Here is a 22820-nt window from a genome sequence, read left to right as displayed (position 1 = left end):
AAACTCTGGTGAACAAAATCAAAGAATAAGTAAATGAGAGATGTTCCATGTTCATGGATAGGAAGATTTAATATTGTCAGGATACTAGTTCTTCCTGACTTGATCTGTAGATTCAATACAATATTAATCAAAATCCAAGCAAATTATTTTATGGATATTGACAAACTGATTCTAAAGTTTATGTAGACAGGTGAAAGATCCAGAATAATCAACCCAACATTGAAGGAAAACAAAATTGGAGGACTGACACTACTCAACTTCAAGGCTTACTATAAAGCTACAGTAATCAATGCAGTGCAGTGTAGTGCAAAAAAGTTAGCTGAGAAGGCAGAAGACCTAATTACTATGCTTGATTCTGCACTGTGTGAAAATAGGCAAGTTATGTAACCATTAGAGGTTTCCATTTTTTTCACCTGTGTAATAAAGGACTGGGCCTGGATGACCTCTATTATAGTCAATACAGTGTAGTATTGGCAAAAGAATAGACAAGTAAATCAATGGAAGGGAATAGAGAGTCCAGATATAGACCCGCACACATATAGTCAACTGACTTTTGAGAAAGGTGCAAAGGCAATGCAGTGGAGAAAAAAAGGTAGTCTTTTCAACAAAGGATCTTGCTGGGACAATTAAATGTCTGATTATTTTCCAAGGGCCACCATAACAAATTACCACAAATTTGGCCACTTAAATAATAGAACTTTTTTTTTTCACAGATCCAGAGGTCGGAGGTCCTAAATCAAGGTGTCAGTAGTGTTGTTTTTTTCTGGAGGCTCTAAGTGAAAATCTGTTCCATGCCTCTCTCCAGGCTTCTAGTGGTTGCCAGTAATCTTTGGCAGTCCTTGGTTTGTAAATACATCATTCCAATCTCTGCCTCTATTTTCACATGGTGTTCTCCTCTGTGTCTCTGTGTGTCTTATTCTCCTCTTATAAGGGTACCAGTCATTGGATTTAGGGCCTACCTTAACACAAGATGATTTTATCTTTACCTTAATTTCATCTTTAAGTTACATCCATAACTTAATTTTATCTGCAAAGATTATATTTCTAAATATGATCACATTCTGAGGTTATAGATCAACATGAATTTGGAGGGGGGGGGATACTATTCAAACTTCTACAACATCCATATGCTTAAACAATTAATACAGACACCTAATTAACTTTTACAAATATTAACTCAAAATGGATTATAGACATAAATGAAAAATGCAAAACTATAAAACTTCTAGAAGAAAATATAGGAGGAAATTTAGATGACCTTGGGTTTGGGGATGAGTTTATCAGATACAATATCCAAAGTATGATCCATGAATAAAAAATAAAAGATAAGTTGGACTTTATTTAACAACAACAACAACAAAAAAAAAATTTTGTTTGGGGACAAACAATGTAAAGAGAATATGAAGACAAGCCACAGATTGAAAGAAAATATCCGTAAAACACATACCTGATATAAATTTTTTTTTAGTCTTTTTAGGCTGCTATAACAAAATACCACAGACAGGGTAGCTTATAAATAACAGACATTTATTTCTTACAGTTCTGGAGGCTGAAAGTCCAAGACTAGGGTGCCAACATGGTTAAGTAAAGGTTCTCTTCTAAGTCAAAGACTTCTCACCTGGTAGAAGGGACTAGGAATTTCTGTTGATCTTTTATAAAAAGATTAATTCCATTCATAAGCGCTCCACTGTCATGACCTACTCACCTCTCAAAGGCCTCACCTAGTAATACCATAACTTTTAGGGGTTAGAATTTCAATCTATGAGTTTGGGATATAAATATTAAAATTATAGCAGACTAGTACCAAAATATACAAAAAAGAAAAAGAAAAAGAAAAAATTTAATTAAATAACAGGCAAAAGATCTGAAGACATCTCACCAAAAAAGACACCTCACCAAATGGCAAATAAGCACATGAAAAGATGTACAAAATCTCTTGTCATTAAGAAACTGCAAATTAAAACAATAATGAGATTCTATTATATCCTTATTAGAATGGCTAGTTTTTTTGTTTTTGTTTTTTTTTTTAATTATAATAATGAATTTTGGTGAGGATGTAGACAAACACAGAGGTCATACCTTGGATCAGTCTCTCCTCCATACTCTGCCCCATTCTGTTCAGATCTTACAATCTCATGTGCCCCACTCTTTTTCGAGGTACCTGAGTGGTCAGCAAGGGGCTTTAATAACTAAGAGATAGTTTCTTCGGTTGACAAGTGACTGCATTGGAGACATAGTCCACAGCAAAAATATAGACACATGCAAGAAAGAAGAAAAATTAAGAGAAAGCAGTCCAAGTACTAGTAATATTTTTTTCTGCTTTTGCCATAGTACCTATCCCATGCCTTCTGGGGGCAACTAAAATATCTAATTCCAATGGTAAACCCATGTATGAGATTTGATCTAAGGGCTTTGATCTGTTTAACCAATATTTTTTGTTTTCTTGAAGGTGGAATGCTACTCTGTTCCCTAGTCCCATATGTATCTCTTTTTGACTAAAAGGTATGAGGGATAAAGGCATTGTGCTAAATGGGGTATAAATGTTCACTAGTACCCCAAAATTCCCACAAAAGCCTGTACCTCTTTCATATTTTTTGGTATGGGGTAGGCTTGTACTTTGTAGGACAGCCTCAGTAATAACACAGATCTTACCAAACATATGACTCCCAAGAACTTGACTGCAGTGCCGGGATCTTGAATTTTTTTTGGATTCACTCTCCATCTCCTTTCCTGTAGGTGGTCAGCAAGGCCTGCAGGATTTTCTGCAGTAAATGTAAATCTTCACGGGTTAACATATGTCATCAAGGTAATGGGCCCATTTCATTGGGGTCAGAAAAGAAAACAGTGACAAATCCTGGGCCACCAATTCATGGCATATGATGGGGATATATAGATAGCTTTGAGAAAGCAATTGGAAAGTCCACTGTGGCTCCTCCCAGGTAAAGACAAATTAATCTTGAGGCTCAACACCTGGGATGTTTGCTAAAAAAAAGGGGTTGGCCAGGTCCAGCACTGCATGGTACATTCTCATAGCCAAATTATCTACTATAATGGAAATTATTAGGTACAGTACATGAATGGGTATCACTGCCTCATTTAGCTCTCTATAATTTATTGTCATTTCTTACGAGCTGTCTGGCTTTTTTACTGACCACACTGGGTTGTTAAAGGCATGGTGTGCAAGGTACACAATGCCCACAGCGAGGAGCCCTTAGATGGTTTTCTTTATTTCCTTATATCCTCCAGGTAACCAATAATAATTTAACTGTCACCACTCTCTCTGGTGGTGGTAAACTAACCAACTCCCAATTGGCTTTGCCTTCAGTACTGATTTGATTATTTGTACTCAAAGGCAGACTTCCCCAGTAGGGGTTCACAAAGTCTGGCCTCGGAAGATGCTGATGCCCAGTATCTTTCCAGGACTTGGGAGATGAAGACCTCATTCTCTCAATGAAGGAAAGTGAGTGCCCAATTTGCAGAAATAAGGAAACTTTTCTGACTATTACACTTTGGACTCCATAGCCATCTATAACACTGAGGGGGGCAGAGAATTTTGAGGATGATCATGTCTTAGGTTACATTCAGCACCAGTGTGAACCAAAGCAGTTACCCTCTGCTTATTTCTGAGGACCAGCTGATGGCAGGTTTCATGTTAGGCCTCTGGTTGCCCCCATGGCCCTCACCAGTGGACGATCTTAGCCTTCATCCTATACTAGGAGTTGGTAGTGAGGAGAGGAGCCTAACTCGAGTAGGAAGAAGTCCCAGAGGGTTCCCCTGAACATGTTAGGGTGTCTCCTAGGGGAGCCAAGTGTATCAATCAGAACTCTTCTGGTTTTAAAACTTTCTATAATTCTACTAGTATTGCATTAGGCTGATGATCAGTCTTTTCTTTCAAGTTGCCTGTGGCAACCAGATTATGCCACATTCGCTTTCCAGTTCCCCTTATAGGCCCTTTCTTCCCTGCTGCTATTATTCTCCCACCCTCACCTTTTCTTTCACTCTTTCCAAGTTCCAAGTCCTTCCCACAGCTTGGATATGTGCTCAAGATTGGTAGGTTTCCCCGAGATCTGCCTCCAATTTTTTAACCGTTGGCTTCTGCCTCTAGCTGGGCATTGGTGGCCAAACCACCCATAAAAAGAGCCAACCTGAAGCTATGGCCATGTGCTTTCCTTTCTTGCTGCAATATGTAATGCTCAGTTCCTTAAACAAACACATGAGGCCAGTTGTAGTTTTTGAGTGTCCTTGTATTCTCACTGTGGTCCACACACATTTAAAATATGGCTTACCCCTCCCCACATAGAAGTAGAGGGCCAGTATAGGATTTCCCCCACAGATACCTCTTCTCCAAGGTCCATTTCTTCAGTTTTCTGGCTGGCTTGCCAACTGTTAGTACATGTAGACCCAGAGAAAGATCTCAGAACTTAAAATATACCTTCATCAACAGAGGGTAAGGAAAGACCAAACAGAGAGGCTGGCTACTCCAGTCTGGTAAATAATAGAAGAGTTCATTAAGGGAAACTTACCTATGCGGCATGTCTTGGGTGGCTGCAAGATAAAATGGATTCCCAGGCCACTTAGCAGGCACCAGAGAATTATATCGGGTAGGGGTGTGGAGGAGAGATAGTCATGTGGCCTAGGATGTGACTATTTCCAAGCATAAGAAATTGCTTTACGTTCTTAAACAGGTCAGGACAAGGAGACTATTTTTGGGACTCAGCCTGCACCAGGGGTAAGGGCGAGGTGCTGGTTTGTGTCAGAACACAGGAATCAAGATCAAAACAGTCTCCAAACTAGTTCCATGATAAACAACTTCCCCTCTGGCCTAGGTCCAGCTCCTGGGTCAGTCAGCAGGCACGCCATGGAGCAGTCTCTCCTCCACACACCGAAAACTGAAAGCAACCAAGATGCCTTCAACAGGTAAATGAGTAAACAAACTACATCTGTACAACAGGGTATTACCCAACCATCAAAAGAAATGAGCTACCATATGCACGCTGCTAAGTGAAAAAAAGACAGTCTAAATGGTCTACATACTGTATGATTCCAATTATATGCCATTCTGGAAAAGGTAAAAATATAGAGGCAGTTAAAACATCAGTGGTGGTCAGGGCTTAAGGGTTAGAAAGGAGGATTGACTAAGTGAGGCACAGGGGATTTTTAGGACAATGAAACTATTCTGTATGATACTCTAATAGTTAATAAGTGACATTATGCATTTGTCAAAATGTATAGAGCTTTACAACACAAAATGAACCTTAATGTATACCCTCCCCCAAAAAAAAGTAAAAGAAAAAAGAAAACAAACAAAAAACCTCATTTAAGAGACTAGGGATACCAAGGAGTGAAGTCTAACCTGAAAATCTAACTATATTACAAATATATCCTATGTAAACATAAGATTTGATGTATATCCACTTGATACAATGTAATTAAACTGGCGTCTTACATCTGTGGTCTTCCCTAAATCCATAACCCTAGTCTAGTCTTAAAAACAGACAAATTCTGATAGAGGGTAATTCTACAAAATACTTGACCAGTACTCTTCAAAGTAGTCACAGTCATCAAGAAGACATGTCAAATAAATGCAATATGGTATACTGAACGGGATCCATAAACAGTAAAAGACATTAGATAAAAACTAAGAAAATCAGAATAAACTGTGGGCTTCAGTTATGAACAATGTATTAAATGTGATTTATTAATTATAACAAATGTATCATACTAAGGTAAGATGTCAATAAAGGGAAAATTAGGAAAGGAGGTATATGGGAACTCTGTACTATTTTCTCAATTTTTCTGTAAGCCTAAAACTATTCTAAAATATATCTTCTAAAGAAATTAATTATTTCTATGTTTCAGTAAAAAATGGAAAATAAAAATTTTGAAATTCCATTTAGAATATCCTCCCCAAATAAAAAGAAATATATACAAATAAATTCATTGAAAGATATGTAAGATCTCACCACCAAAATCTACAGAATGTATCCAAAAAATTAAAGAAAACCTAAATAAGTGGTAAGACCTATTATATCATAGATAGTAAAAACAAAAATGTCATTTCTTTCCAAGCTAAATTTTAGTCAATGAAAATCTAATAAACTTTAAACAGCTTTTAAAAAAATTTAATTCTAAAAATTGACAAGCCGATTCAAAAAAAAAAAACAGCAATAAACTAAAGATTTATTATCTAGACATGTGCTATTAATTCAAGGATAAGAAACTAGATGAATACAATGAAATAGAGAGTCAGAAACAGACCCACACACATGTGGTATCTGACATATATGACAAATGTAAAAGACAGTGCGAAAGATTGGGGGAAAATGGTTTTTTCCAATAAATGATGATGTGTAAATTGTATACTCAAGTCGAAAATTATATATTGACCCTCATCAATGACCAGAGACAAAAATCTATTCAAATGCATTAAAGATCTAAATGTAAAAGATAAAACACAGCTTTAAAAATAAAGTATTGTAGAACATATATTTGGCTGTAGTAGCCAACAATTGCTTAAATAGGACACACATCCACAATTATTTGATGCCTTATTCCTTTCTTAGGAGTATGAAATGAAAAAAAAAAATAGAAGTGAAAAATGAGCCTACTTTAAGATTTAATAACTTTAGCCTTTCAAAAGATAGATCTTCGGACGTAAAAAAGCAACCCACAGTGTGAGAAAAGTTATTGCTATAAATATATGTGATGAAGGACTTGTAGTCTAATATGTATATAATTCCACAAGTCAATAAAACAAAGACAGGCAACTCAATAAAAAATTGAGCAAAATATTTGAATATGCACCTCACAAAAGAAAATGTCTAAATGGCCAGTAAACACATTTAAGATGCTCAACTTCTTTAGTCATCAAGGAAATAAAAATTAAAACCTTGACTTAACATGTACCAGAATGACTAACATGAAAGACAGACAAGACCAAGTTTGGTGAGAAAACACAGATCACATACACTCTGATGGGAGTGTGAATTGGAAACCCTTTTGGCTGTATGAGAAAGCTAAACATAGGCATACCCTATGACCAGCAAATCTACTTCTAGGTGTATATTCAATGGAAATGCATACATATGCTCTCTAAAACCCATGTACAAGGATGTTCATGGAAGCACTATTTGTAATAGTGAAAAAAGAAATTACCAAATGCAAATCAACAGTAGAATTGATAAATAAATTATAGTATTTACACAATGGAGTATTATACAGCAATGACCTTTAATGAATTACAACTACTCTCAACAAAATGGATAAAGCTCATCAATATATTGTTGAGCTGAAGAAACCAGATTCGATTTCTATAATTGTGCTTACTATTAACCCCTTGATCATTATTTGTTCACATGCTTGTCTTCCTCACTAGATTCTGAATTACTTGATGACAAGATCAGTCTTCTCTATTTTCCATTTTAGATGCCGAAGTAAGTTAAGAAAAAGTAACATGATCATATTAGTTTCCCCTACCCGTCACACTCCTTTTGTCTTCAGCTTATGTCTCCCCTCATTTGACTTTTGATTGAACCATCTATTTGAATTCAGATAATACTTCCCTCTAGGAAAAACTCTAGAAGTTATTGCGATTAATTTTTCTCTGCTGAATTCCTACAGAATATTTGTTATTGCCCTTACCATGCGCCAAATTGATTTTAGATGGATTTGAGTTAAATATCTTTAATCCAATAATTTTAAATGACTAGAAATAACATAATTTGAATATTTCTTAAATCCTTAAACCTCAGTTTGTAATAATAAGCAAACCCATAAAGGAAACAATTAACAGATTTAACAACATGAAAATTAAAAAAAAAAAACAACAAAAAACTAATGACCAAGAAGAGCCCCAAAACAAGTCACACTCAAGTGTAAAAGGCAAATGAGTTGCAAGAAATAATGTATAACGAACTAATTAATTTTCAAAGAGCTTATTTGTTTCTAGCAGGTTTGTGGTCTCTCTAGTTTAGGCTACTTGGGTTGATTTCAGAAACAGTATTTATTGCTTTTCTTTTATTCTCTGTTTACTAAGCCACTGTTTCAATTATGCTCAATGTAAATTGTTTGCTAGTTGACAACAACTTGGATAGCTACATGATATACAGACACAAATATAACATCACCATTGGGCCAGATCAGAGTTCGGTGTCACCCCAACGTTAGCGGGGAGGGAGAGAGATAATGATGGTGCAGATGTGTAGTTAGCATCTTTCCTCTGTTCTTCCTCAAATTATGGTAGTGAACAATCACAGGTCATTGAGATTTAATAGTTTTGTTAAAAATATATTTTAGAAAGACAAAGAATGCCCCAAGGAGTCACATGGTCCCAGCACTATAACTAACACAAAAGAACCAAAAAGGCTACAAAAAGGCAAAAAGGCCACAAAAGGCCACTAAAAAGAGAGAGAACCCAGAAGGGCAAAAAAAGACAAAAAAGGGAACTGAAAAGGGCAAAAGTAGGGAAGCCCAGAAGGGAAATAGGGAGGGGAGCCAAGAAGAGAAAAAAGACTGAGAAGAGTGAATGTGTGCCTTATATTTGGCCCTTGATGGATGGTTCCAAAGGCATTCTTAGGTGATTGACAATTGAAGTCATTTTGATTGACACCTGACTGCTATAACTTTGCCTAGTGTGCACGCGCATACCCAGAATTCTGCTATCATTGGAGTGTTCTTTAGGTGGTGTCTATGCTGGGCCCCTATTCCTTTGTTCCCCCTGTTGTTCATGTCTGACTAGCTACCTAACAATAATTTCTGTCACCTAACTTTATAAAAGTAAGAATACTACAGCCTAGTATTTATCTACCATTGATTTGTAGCCAAATGCATTTGAGAGAAAAAATAGTTACTTGACCATGGGAAGCATGAAGAGCTGAAGAATGAGATGGAGTGAAAAACCCATGAAATTTGATGATAAAATCTTCACTAATACTTAGAATATTTCATTTTCTAACTGAACTCTAGCACTGAAGAGAGAATTTCCAGTTCTTTTGCTATCCTGCCAAAAGCTATTACTCATTAACCACTTGCTCTGAAGTTGGTTAAAAAATTTTCTTCACCTTTATTTTTTGAACTTCTTTGTCTGCCTAACCTCCAATTCTATTCAGAATCTTAAGTCTAGACATATAATTTTCTTAAACATATCCACTTGCTGCTCTGTAGCTGCCACATCATTCATACACAGGCTCTAAAATATTACTTCTGACTTGAAAGAAAATTTAATTAGCTTTTCTTTTCTTTCCCAGTCTTTTATGTCCTGTATCTATGTACATAATAGAATCAAACTAGTTTATCCACAGTGAGTGAAAGTAAGTGAAAAGATTACTCTACACAGAGGTATGTTAAGTTTCTGAAAACCTTTTCTCTTGGCATCTAAATTTCTACAATCTACCTCCTCAAAGAACTAAAGACGAAAATTAAAAATAAGTTGCTGGTACTATCATTAAATAGCTTCAAATTAAATATTATTTACATATTAAAATGGAAAAATAAAGAAACAGACACAGATTACTTTCATATTCTTATGAACTCCTCTCTCTACATACTACTTTAAAAAAATGAGAAAGCCCTTCTTGCCTAGTGCTTTTGGTTTCTATTTTTCTCCTTTAAATTCTAACCCAGCCACCTGCTTTTTGGCATTTTATTCACATAAAGTCATACCAACTTCCACCAGAATGTCTTTCTCATGATGAGATCCTCAAAAAGTAGTGCTCATTCATTACCAGTTCCCAGCATACTTTAACATGAATGATTTGAAATTGAGGATTTTTTTCCTCCTGTTCTTCTGTTACTACTTGTTTAATGATTAGTGTCTTTTGGAACTAATGTTCTATCTTACAAGTTAGGAGTAGTGATCTTTATCCAGAATATCATAAAATTACATGTAATTAGCCAAACAGACCAGGGGTGGGGGATTGAAGACAGGGCTAGTACTTGGGGCAAATACTATCCTCAGAGAAGCACAGTTGGGCTTGGCTTCTCTAGAGTAAGATCATTAACCAGCTTCCATTTCACACACGTGTACCTATAACAGTTGCCCCCCTTTGCACCCCGCCATCACACACACAAAGACAATAGTGTGTGCATACACAAGACACATTTTGGGCAATAGGCTTTATCTTTTCCCTTTTCATTATTCATAAATTCCTATAAAAATTACCTTCCTCTCTCATAACTTTTTTCTCAGCTTCTATCTCAGAGGAAACAAAAGCCTCCATTGGCATGGATGGTTGTGCTCACACTCCATCTTCCATATACCAGTATTCATCTTTTTCTTATGCCTCTAAGTGTTGGAGGTTTTTCTTATCTGTCTTCTCTAAAGACAACCTTCCTGCTATCTAAACTTCAACCTCTAAACCCACACTCAAAGCCCACTGCCCCCATGAGAGCTGTCGTCTTGGTTAATGAGAAGGAAAAAACTCAGTTCCCAAAGGGAAAAGGAAACTTATTCTATGAATGTATTACCTCTGGTGTTGGGAGCCATTCCTGAGGAAGGGCTCATCGTGAATAAAGAGATATTAGGACTGGTTGCCCAGCAGCCGGTGAGTAGCTTTGCTGCTATGTTGGAAAACACTACATTTTATTAGGTAAAAAACCCAGTCTCTGATTACTTTCTTGTGAATAATAAAGATGTGAAAGCAAGCATTATAACTTTAAAGAATGACTAGGATCCTAGCACAATGCTGTACAGAAAATCATGTTTAAAGAATTAAAACATGAGAATGATGTCTCATTGACTATAAAATATCAGTAAAGAAATAGACATCATAAAAAGGAACGAATAAAAATTCTGGACTAGAAAAGTACAGTAACTTAAAAGAAATATTCACTAGAAGGACTCAACACAATTTGAGCAGGCAGAAAATAGAATCAGTAAACTTTAAGATAGATCAATTTAGATTATCCAGTCTGAAGAACAACAGCGACAACAACAAAGAATAAAGAAGAATAAGCATAACCTCAGAGACACGTGGAACACTATCAGTGCACTACCATACTCCGAACAAGAGTCCCAGAAGAAAAGGGGAGACAGAGGGGGGTTGAAAGAATTTTTGAAGAAATAATGACTAAAAACTTTCCAAATCTGATTAAAATTATTCTACATATCTAAGAAGATTATTGAACTCTACATAAAATAAATTCAGAGATCCACACACAGATATATCATAATCCAACTGTCAAAGAGAGAGAATTTTGAAACCAGAAAAACAGCTCATATACATAAAATATTTTTAAAATATTAACAGCTGATTTTTCACCAGGAACCACAGAAGTAAGACAGTATATCAAAAATGCCAAACTAATAATAACAACAATAACAACAAAATGCTAGAGGGGGGGGGGAAAGCTGTCAACAAAGAATTCTGTATTTTGTAAAACTATTCATCAAAAATGAAGAAAAAATTTAAACATTCCCAGATAAAAATAAAGAGAATTTGTTAACAGCACATCTGCCTTACAAAAATACTAAAGGGACACCTTCAAGCTGACAGTAATGATACATATTTGCGTTCCTCCAAAATATATATGTTGAAATCTAAGTCCCAATGTGATGAGATTTGAAAATGGGGCTTTTAGGAAATAATGGAGCCATGAGGGTGAGGTCTTTATGAATAGACTAAGAGCCCTTATAAGAAGGGACAGAAAGCTATCTCACTCTTTCCTTTTTACTATGTGAGAAAGAGAGCATTCACCACAACTCAACCATGCTGGCACCCTGATTTTAGACTCCCAGCCACCAGAACTGTTAGAAATAAATTTCTATTGTTTATAATCCACCTAGTTTGTGGTAATTAGTTATACTAGTACAAACAGAGACATTACCAGACAGTAACTGAAATGCACATGAAAAATTAGAGAACATGATAAAGGTTACTGTATATGTAAATATTAAAAATAGTATAAATGGTTTTTTTGTTAGTAACTTCTATTTTTCTTCTCTGACTTAAAGACAATTGCATAATGCAAAAATTATAAATCTAAATTGAAGGGCACGCAAAGTATAAAGATGCTAGTTGTGACAATAACAGCATAAAAGGAGGATCAGGGTTACATGGGAACTAAGTTTTTGTATTGTATTAGCATGAAGTGAGTATTAATCCTAATTAAACTGCTATAAAGTAAAATGTTAATGGTAATCTCAAGGATGGGCACTAAGAAAATAACTCAAAAATATATGAAAAAAGAAATTATACCGTTGGATACTGTTGGTGAGATTATAAATTGGTGCAGCTACTATGGAAAACAGTATGGAGATTCCTCAAAAAATTAAAAATAGAGTTTCCATGGATACGTTGACATGAAACATTCACAATGATGAAAAGCAAGAACATACAACCAAGATTACTCTACCTAGCAAGGTTATCAGTTAGAATCAAATAATAGATAAAAAGCTTCACAGACAAGAAAAAGCTAAAGGAGTTCCTTACCACCAAAACAGTATTACAAGAAATGTTAAAGATACTTCTTTAAAAATAAGGAAAAAAAGATAAAAATACAAATAATAAAATGGCAATAGCTACATATTGACAATTAATATAAATGTAAATGTAGTAAATGCTCTAATTAAAAGACATAAGGTGGCTGAATGGATACGAAAACAAGACCTTTACATACATTGTCTATAAGTGACGCAGTTCAGATCAAAAGACACATACAGACTAAAAGTAAAAGGATAAAAAAAAGGTATTTCATGAAAATGGAAACAGGAAAAAAAAAAAGCTGGGGTAGCAATACTTACACCAGACAAAATAGACTTCAAAATAAAGGCTATAACAAGAGACAAAAAAGAGCCCAGTAATTTAACTTCTGGTTATTTACCTGAAGAAACCTAAAACATGAATTCAAAAGGACATATGCATCCATATGTTCATTGAAGCATTATTTACAAAGCATTATTAAAAAGATATGGAAGTCACCTAAGTGCTCATCAATAGACAAATGGATAAAGAAGATGTGGTACATATATACAATAGAGCATTACTCAGCCATTAATAGTGTATGTCAACTGTATTTAAAAAAAAATAGAGCTACCGTATAACCCAGCAATACCACTTCTGGATATTCATCCACAGAAACTAAAAATACTAATTAAAATAGATATTTGCACCCCTACGTTTATTGCAGCATTATTATAATATGCACAATATGGAAACAACCTAAGTGTCCATCAATGTATGAATGGATAAAGAAAATGTGATATGTGTGTGTGTGTGTGTGTGTGTGTATTACACATATATCACACACACACACACACACACACACACACACACACACACACATCATGGAATATTACTCAGCAATAAAAAAGAATAAAATGGAATACTACTCAGCAATAAAAAAAGAATAAAATCTTGCCATTTGTGACAACATGAAAGGAACAAGAGAGTAATATGCTAAGTGAAATAAGTCAGACAGAGAAAGACAAATACTGTATGATTTCACTTGTATATATAATCTAACAAAACAAATAAATAAAGAAAACAGAAACAGACCCATTGATACAGAGAATAAGCCGATGGCTGCCGAAGGCATGGAGGCATGAGTGAAAAAAAAAATTTACCAAAACCACACTCAGTTTGGAAATATGAGGGAAGAAAAAATAATTATCATAGTCATAAAAATATTTATCATAGTAATAAAAAATAAATTATCCATCAGTAAATTTAATAAGATATATGAAAATTTTATTTGAAAAAAATTAACATCACTAAGGGACACACACACACACACACACACACACACACACACAAAACCCAGACAACTTCTGAGTCAAAAATAATTCAGAAAAGTTAAATTTTGAAAGCAATGAAATTTTAGAATTACCTTTATCAATGTATTTTGCTTATATTTTCCTTTTTATGTATACACAAGAGCAAAATAATTAAAATGTGTATAAGAAGTCCAATAAAACTTTTAAAATAAAAATATAATAAAAGTTATAGATGATGAAAAATAGTAAAAAGATATCGTTTGGGGAGGTAAAGAAAGAGATCTTGTTTTTATAAATTTACGATTAATAGTCAATTAAAATGTTTATATTTAGTAATTATTTTTCCTCAGAAAAGAAATGATGGTAAAATGGTACCTTAGATAATACCTGTTTAGCAAAATAGAAGAAAGCAATGAAGGAATTCAGGATGAAGAGAAATAAGACATTTAGGAAACAAATACCAAGTAACAGATTTTGATCCCACTTTATCAGTAGTTACATTAAAGGTAAAAGGATTAAACACTCCCATTAAAAACCATACATTGGTAGAATTTATTTAAAAAATTAAAAACATGACCCAGCTATATGGTGTCCACAAGACACTCTCTTTAGAGTCAAACACAAGTAGGTTGAAAATAAAAAAGATTAAAAAAAAAAAGACATACCATACAAACAGTACTTGAAAGGGAGTTGGAGTGGCTATACTAATGTTAGGCAAAATAGAGTTTAAGACAAACATTGCTACTAGAGACAAAGAAAGACATTTTACTATCATAAAAAGAATCAACCCACCAAGAAGATACGACAGTTATAAACAAATATGCATCCAACAACAGAAATACATGAAGCAAAACTGATATAATTGAAGGGGGATATAGATAAGTCAAAAGTAATAGTGAGAGAAAGCTCAAGAGAAATTAAAAATATTTTGAACTAAATGAAAATGAAAACACAATTTATCAAAATGTGTGGGCTGCAGTGAAAACAGTGCTTATAGCGAAATGACCCCTTATAAGTAAGACATCACTACTCTATGACTGCTTTCAAGATTTTGTTCTTTCATCTTTAGTTTTTGGAAGTTTAACTTGTGTCTTGGCATGAATGTTTTGGGTTTATTTTATTTGGAGTTCACTCTCTTTCTTGAATTTGTAGGTCTGTTTTTCCCCCCAAGTTTATGAAACTTTCAACCATTATTTGTTTGAATTTTTTTTTTGCACCATCCTCTTTATCCTCTCCTTCTGGAACTCTAATGACCCAAATATTAGATCTTTTGTTTTAATCCCACTTCTTCCTGAGTCTGTGTTCGATTTTATTTTAGCCAATTTCTTCTGTGTTTTTCAGAATTGGTCATTTCTATTGTTCTCTCCTCAAATTCATTGATTTTTTTTCTCGTCTTCTCCATTTAGCTGTTGAGCCCATTTGTTCATTTTTTTTTTAATTTCATTTATTGTATTTTTTATCTTTGAAATTCTATGTTGTTTTTCTTTGTCATATTTTTTTTATTCCTGGAACTTTTTATTTCTTTCACCAGAGTTTCTATTTTTTAATTTGTCTCAAATGTTTTTTATAATTATTTATTGAAGTATTTTTATGACAGTTGTATTAAAATTCTTTTCAGATAATTTTAACATTTGTGTCATCTTGGATTTGGTGTCTGTTTATTGTCTGTTGTCATTTAAGTTAGAATTCATCTTGCATCTTGGATCATTATGAGTGATTTTTAATTAATATTTGGACACTGAATATTATAAGACTCTGGACCTTATTTAAATCACATGTTTTAGTAGGCCTCCTCTGATACTGCTTTGGCAGGAGAAATGGGGAGAAGTGGGCTTCTTATTGGCAGCTTAGTATAGAAGTTCAAGTTCTATACTTAGTCTTTACTGACATAGGGCTGGGGAAATGAAGTGTCTCTTTACTGCTCTTGCATGGTCTCTGCTGATACCATGAGAAGAAACCATTTTGTAGCCGAATGGTGGTGAATGTCCAGACTTTCCATGTGTCCTCCTCTGATACCACCCCAGTAAGGAGGGTAACAAGTACCTTGTTTTACTGGGTGGGAGTGGAAGTCCAGGCTCCAACACGGTCTCCACTGAACCGCAGGGTCACAAGGTGTCTCTTTATTGTCTGGTGGGTTTAAAAGTCCCAGCTTCCACTAGGCCTTTTTTGCCACCAACCTGAATGATAAGAGTAGAGGTGGGGGCAGGGTTCTGGTACCTTCTTATGGTCTTGCACAAGTGAAGTCTTTGCTTCCCACTCAGCTTTTGCTAGTTGTGTACATTCTTTTGTGTGAGGAAGGAGGAGGTGAAATTTTTCCTGTGGTGTTTGGCTGGAGTAAGGCAGTTATTGATAAATGTTTTCATCTGGACAGGCTGCCTCTTTCCTGGTCCTTTGAGAGAACAGGTTATTCTTAGGTCTTTTAATACTCTGTACTCATTGTCATTTTCAGGTTACTAGCTTCTACAGTACCCAGTTTGAGATACATGAAGCAAAAGAAGACCCAGGGAATTTATCACTGTGTAGTTACTCAGGTCTCAAGGTCCCTATCTGGTCTCCCTTCTCTTTATCTAGAGTCTTTTTATGTTTGTTACATATATAATGTCCAGGGCTTTTGTCTGTACACTAACTGGGAAGAATAGAGAAAAATACATAAGCTCCATCTTCCCAGAAATGCAAATCCCACGTAATTCAATTTTTAACAATAGGAAACAGACTTAAACAGGCACTTCTTACACAAGAATTGTCAATATACACATGAAAAGATATGTGCTCAATATTATCATTCATCAGTTAAAAGAAAATAAGATCTACAAATATAATTAAACTGAACATCCAACAGAATAAGTAAAACTTTAAAACACATTGTCAATGCTGACTATTGGCAAGATTGGTCAGAGTTTAAATTGGTACAATCATTTTGGCAGTATCTACTACAGTCGTATTTTGCATGCACTTTGACCCACTAATTAACTCCTAAATATACACACGAGAGAAATGAATGAATATATCCATCAAAAGACATATACGAAAATGTTACAGAAACCTTATTTGTGGTAGCTAAAAACTGAAAACAGCTCTCATGTCCATCAACTCTAAAATGAATAAATTATAGTAATAATCATAAAATTAAATACTACACAGAAACAAAGAAGAAAGAACAAAACTATGTTGTGAACGAATCTCACAAAACGCTAATGAGTGAAAGAAGTTGGGGGCAAAAGAGTACATAGTATTTGGTCTCATTTGTATGAAATGCAAAAAGAGGCAAAATATTAAAAAATAATGGAAATTCAAATAATGGTAATTTGGGGGAAAGATTATTAACTGGAAAGAGATATAGGAGATATTCTGGGTTGCTGAAAATACCCTGTATTTTGTATGGGTTGTAGTTTTATGGGTTGATATACAGGTAAAAAATGAGTCAGAAACCTAATATTTGTGCGTGTGTATGTTCAAACTTACCCCTCAAAATTTAAAAGGTTTTCTTCTATTTCACTTTTCAATATGCTATAATGGTCACACACCAGATATTCTTGTAATCCAGAATCATTCACCTTTTGAGAACTTTGTTTTACTACGCCTTCCTCAACTACCCACTCTTTCTATCTGAATACCTATTACATTTATTTTTCAGCTTCCTTAAGAAATAGTTTATTACCTGTCTATCAAGACTGATAACTGCCCCAAAGCCTACTACAGTGAACTATGGAAAATATCCCAAATACATTATAGTATTTCAGAAAACCGTGTGTTTATATAAGTTTAGTTCATCTCTCAAAATCTATTAAGACGTTACTTTGTTTGTGCCAACTTCTTATTAATTCTAAGAAAATGTTTATTATTTCCTTGTATAAATTATTGGTTCAAAAACTTGGGAACTTGCAGGTGAAATCTGAAAGTGGCCATTATAAACAGAGGGCAGAGAGAGATGGAAGAAAGAGTCAGGTCACTCCAGATTGGAAGGTGGTAGATTTAATAAGAGAGGGAATTTACAAGTCTTGTCTTAGGCAACTGCAAGATTAGTATATCTCCACACCTGCCACCCAAAATCTTAAAAGTTTATATAGAGACCTCACCTGGGTTCAGTTTTATATACCACTCCGTCTCAACAACACATGGCTCTCTCAAGGCTGCATCTTTGAAAATGGTTCTCACTGTGGGAATAGTGGGCAGAGCAAACATTCCAAGTACAGGAGAAAGAGTAAGGAGCCTCCGATTGCCTGAGTCCAGCTCTGGGGACAGTATCATCATGTCCTCTCAATGACCTTTTGCAACAATAATTAATATAACTGCTTTTGTTATTATGCATACTATACTATGGATAACCGTTGACATATAAGCAAGCTGCTTTGGGGAACAAATCACTTATCATTTATCTCTGTATCCCCCAAAGTCCCCATATATATATAGAAATAATGCAAATATGGTCATCTTTATTTTCTTAAATACTCCCATTTCTTCACTATCCTCATCTATTCAACCAGTTCCTTCCTGTCTTAATAAGGTTCAAAACCTGATGCCTCTGGAGAATCTTCATTGATTGTCTCAGTGAAAAGTGATCATGACCTCGCTTCTCCTGAATGATTTTAGTACAAGGGCTGTGTCACAAATGCTGTTGCATTTAAAGTGCAAAAAATAATTAGAAGTAAATAGGTTTTAATATATATTAAAGTGCTTTAATTTTCACTTAAAAATGAAAGAAGAAATTTTTAAAAAATGTCAATAGATTTTAGTCTATAAAAATTTTAAATTTAATAATGGTGAAATTTTATACAGCATAGTCAAAATTTAAAAAGGCAAATCACAGTATTATAGAAACAAACCATAATTAATTATTTATTTTTCACTGAATTCCACCCAAGTAAATCACAGGGAGAAAAAAAGGAAAAATACAGTGACATGTTCTTTTTATTTATTGGGGTGGAATTAGATATGAAACAGAGGAAACAAAATAAAATAACTTTAAAATAAATGTCAATATCTTTCTCAAAAGATTATAGATACAGCGATTGTTTCATTTGCTAATCTTACTCTAGCTCTGATAGGGGAGACCTTGCATGAGATCCTTATATTTTCATCTAAATGAGTTACTCAGAAACAACCTTAACTTTTATTTCATTAAAACATATGTGTACTTTGTCAGTTTGAAAAGCCTTTCCTAGTTTCCTTGACTGACCACCCCCCAAGTGGATTTACATTGTTAACATATTTTCCTTCAACAAAGTCTATTGCTTTGTGGTTTCAATAAGACCACAAATGAAGGCTGTGAATGCCTCTTTGCCAGCCAGGAGGATAATTTAATCAGCGATTCTTTAGTATTTGCTTTTGTCTTTGATGGGTTTGCTTTTTCACTTTTCCACTCTTTGACCTCTCTTCTCTGCACATTTCTTTTCCTAGGCATTGAAATAGCTTTGCAAAGGCTTTGAGTGAGTAAAATTATAACAAGGCATCGCATCCAAATAAGTATCTGGATTGCAAAATCATTAAAAAAATTGTCTCAAAATATTTTGTGATGAGAGTGGGAATATGAAAATTGGGCCTATGGTAATATCATTCAGTAAATTCAATTAAAATGTTCTTTATATACTATGTTTAGAAAAAATAAATGAGTCTATCATTATTCCTAAATATTTTCCCACACAAACGACCCAGAAGTGAAAGTGTACCTTGCCTATCTGTTTCGATTTCATTCTTCCTTATACCCAGAACAGCCATTATTTTATTTTTTTAACCCAGCAACCTGCATCCTTGTATTTCAAAATCTCCACCGTCTTATCTTATTCAAGAAATTCAGTGCTATTGGAATTCTGGGAAAACGGTATCCATGAGCTTTTTGTTAGAAATGCACTGTTCCAAAGCCTTCAATTAATATAGCAATACAATTTTCAGAGGTTCCTTTTCCAAAGGTTCCACCTTTGTTTATTTAAAAAAGAAAAAAATTAATAATAAACACAGCCTTTAATCTTCATAGGTTGCCTTAGGTTGGCTGTGTGGAGGACTCTATTTCATCAGCCAATCAAGTCAGGGGTTATGAACCTAAGCCAATGAGTGCAGAGCAGGGGTGGGACTTGGAGCAAGTAACTGTCAGTGAGGTTGCAGTTGGTTGTGGCTGTCCTGCGGTGAACAGAATAGCTCGCCTCCACTTCTGACTTCACACCACAGGATATTCCTAAGGCTCTAGATGGTGAGCCCTCCTAGTTTCCCCTTCAGGAAGTTGTCCTTCCACTCTGGTACCTTCTCCTTCAGCCTCCCTTCCAAGAGGAACAGATGCTCCCACACATTTCCAGCTACAGATTCAGCCAGCCATTCCCTCTTAGAGTTTCTACCTTTTCTATGGCAGCTAATCAAGGACTTTCCCAAAGACCAACCAGCCTCTCAATTTGATTTTCTGCTTCTTAACCCCTACATTTCCTCTATTGTCTTTGTATATCAACTTTCTGAACTATTTACCTGGCTCATGTTTGTTCTCTTTGCCTTAATGAGATACTGAGAGGAAAGCACGCTAACGCTGTGGTGAATCTCCTCAGGTGTATGGAGCGGAGGAGCCCAGAGGGAGGAAGAGTTCATTTTGAATGAAGGCGCATTAGGAGAGCGACAGACCACCCATCTTCAGAGACTGTGAGTGAGACACTGCTGTGTTGTGTGCTTACTGAGATCATTCAACCCTAGTTGTTTATCTGCCAGAAACCATTGAGCAAGAGCTTTATAGCTTGTGATTACTGGGATCTCACAGTGCCCTCTTCAGGATACTTTTGTCACCTGAATCCTGCAAAATGTGATTAAAAGGGAGAAAGACTTCTCCTTTTCAGAGACAAGTTGAATAAGTATGACTTCCACTCTATGAGTAAGATAATTTTTTAAGGCTGACAATTGAGGACAAATCCGCATGTCATTTTTGAGAGGGGAGTCATTTATTAACTCCACAAAGAAAAGTAAGCCATTATATAGTTTATTGATGAATGTAGGAAACCTATGTGGTAATTTTATGACAAATCAATATTTTTTCTTTAATGAGACATGGACTCATAAACTTATCCAAAGTCGTAAAAAGTCAGTTTAAACTGAAGAATTTTAATTACACTAAAAACCCATTTATCCGCACTGTTTATTCAGAGTTCTTTACCCTTATCTTTTAAAATATTGAATATTAGCATCCACATACAAATTTAAGATGAGGTCATTTCTTGGGAGCAAAGATTTGTTAGGAGAATTTGGAGTAGAGGTTGAAAAAGCCAAACTGAGTATTCGCCACATATTCACAGCCAGATAGTGAAATTCTGTTGAACTTGATCATATCTATCCTTGAATGTCAAGGGTAAGACTTAAAGTGATTTTATTCTTTTTTGAAAGGGAACTATTAGGATCGAATGTGTAAACACTTATCAAAGATTTTAAATAAATAATTTAAAAATAAAAAAAAATGCTCATGGGAATATAAATCCCCACTTTTAGTTTGGAAAACAATAAACAACTGTATTAAATTCTGAAAGCAAGTAAGAATGTATAATTCTGATGCAGAAAATACTTTTTATTTTTCAATTAAGCCCAGGATATTTAGTCCTGGAGTAACAGTGAACAAGGTAATAAATGTCCTAAACAGTTTATTGTTAACTAAGAACAAATATCACCAGTGTATCACAACAGCACGGACTTCTGGAGCAATGCTTCTATATTATGGCTGTTCCTTAGAATCACTGGGAAGCTTTGAAGGTTCCAAACACCCAGGCTGTACCTCAGTCCAATTAAATTATTCTCTAGAGGGGCAACCCAGACACCTGTATTTTTAAAACTCTAAGTTATTCCAGTGCGTAGCTAAGGTTAAGAATCACTCTCAGAGAGCTAGCTGAGCTTGTTCTGCTCTACCACTAATTTTACTATCAAAATCCCCTGGTCTGCCTCCAGCTCTTGACATGTTTAAGTAAGGATAAGGAATTTAGAAATCCTTTGAAGTAAGTCAAAAATTAAATTAAAAAAGCAGCCACTGACATCAGGGAACTGGTCTGATATCAGAGCTAGGTCTCACTCATTGTTACTACAAGCCTGATGCTCACAGCTAGTCTATGTTGTTCTCCTGTTGGACATAAACAATCTCACAGAGCATCAACATCCGATAATGTCACTCTGAGACCATAATAAAGTGAGAGAAAACAGTCACTGTGCAACCCATACAATAGCAAACATCCCTTCTCTCTGCTAGAATGAGTGACTGCTTCATCTGTACTCATTACAGCTCATTCTAGTCTGCCCTTTATATAGATAAGATTTGAGATACCCAATCACAGAATTTCTCTTTCTGACAGCACCCAATATATAGTAACCCTGCACTTTCTTTGACCCTCCCCAAAATTACCCAGCCACAGCCCAGATCCACACTAAGCTCTTTCTAACATCCTTTTACCGAAATACCCCACAGTTCCCCAGGATGAATGTTCTCCCTCATTGAGACAAAAAGTAAACCAAACTTGTCAACCATAGGTGTGTTTCTGGTCGTCTCTTTGCCTGAAAGGCATTGATACCCATTCTCACAATACCTGAATCAGGAATATTAAAAAGAAGCTGACATTGAGACTAAAAATTGAGCACTGTCGCCTTTGAATTGGGTGAATCACAGTGGTTGCTAACCTTGGCTATACATTAAAATTGCCTGGGGAACCCAGGTTAAAACCCAGACTGATTTAGAAACCTCTGAGAATAAGACCTAGGCACCACTATTATTATAGCTCTACAGGTAATGCCAAATAAGAACAATAAATTCAGGGAGGGAGATCACACAGACTAAAAACTACACAAGTTGGAAAACTAAGGCCAACAGCTTTGAAGTAAGTTGCTCAGTCTTTCACTCTGCAAGCAGCAGCCCATCAAGCCTGTGTATGCAGGCAATCTGACCATAGAGTTGGCACTTTTGAATTGGTGCTAATATGCTACAACCTTTGTAAATGGTGTTTACAAGGCTCTTTGATGCTGGTATACAATCAATACCAAGTGGAAAATAGTATAAAGTGTAATTACATAAGAATGAACCCAGGTATGTAACTAAAACATGTAAGAGCCACTGGATGACATAATTGTGGATTATTTTTTCTGTTTTTTGAAATGTTTGTTTACATAC

At 35.1% G+C, this 22820-nt stretch overlaps 2 protein-coding genes across 2 annotated transcripts in view; one reads left to right on the top strand and one right to left on the bottom strand.

Moving 5' to 3' along the window:
- Positions 1 to 17962, bottom strand: part of LOC120598141 (OX-2 membrane glycoprotein) — a 28318-nt gene extending 10356 nt beyond the window's left edge. Inside the window, 1 exon segment of the mRNA XM_039856921.1 lies at positions 17788 to 17962. Coding sequence (XP_039712855.1) covers positions 17788 to 17962 — 175 coding nt within the window.
- A 1832-nt stretch (positions 17963 to 19794) lies between these two features.
- Positions 19795 to 22820, top strand: part of SLC9C1 (solute carrier family 9 member C1) — a 93188-nt gene continuing 90162 nt past the window's right edge. The window contains exons 1-2 of the mRNA XM_039856846.1: positions 19795 to 19895; positions 20239 to 20329. The gene's annotated coding sequence lies outside the window, so the exon portion shown is untranslated. The remainder of the gene's footprint in view (positions 19896 to 20238; positions 20330 to 22820) is intronic.

Source organism: Pteropus medius, unplaced genomic scaffold (assembly GCF_902729225.1).
Source record: "Pteropus medius unplaced genomic scaffold, Ma_sr-lr_union100, whole genome shotgun sequence".
Taxonomy (NCBI): Eukaryota; Metazoa; Chordata; class Mammalia; order Chiroptera; family Pteropodidae; genus Pteropus; species Pteropus medius.
This window is presented reverse-complemented; position numbering and strand designations above follow the sequence as displayed.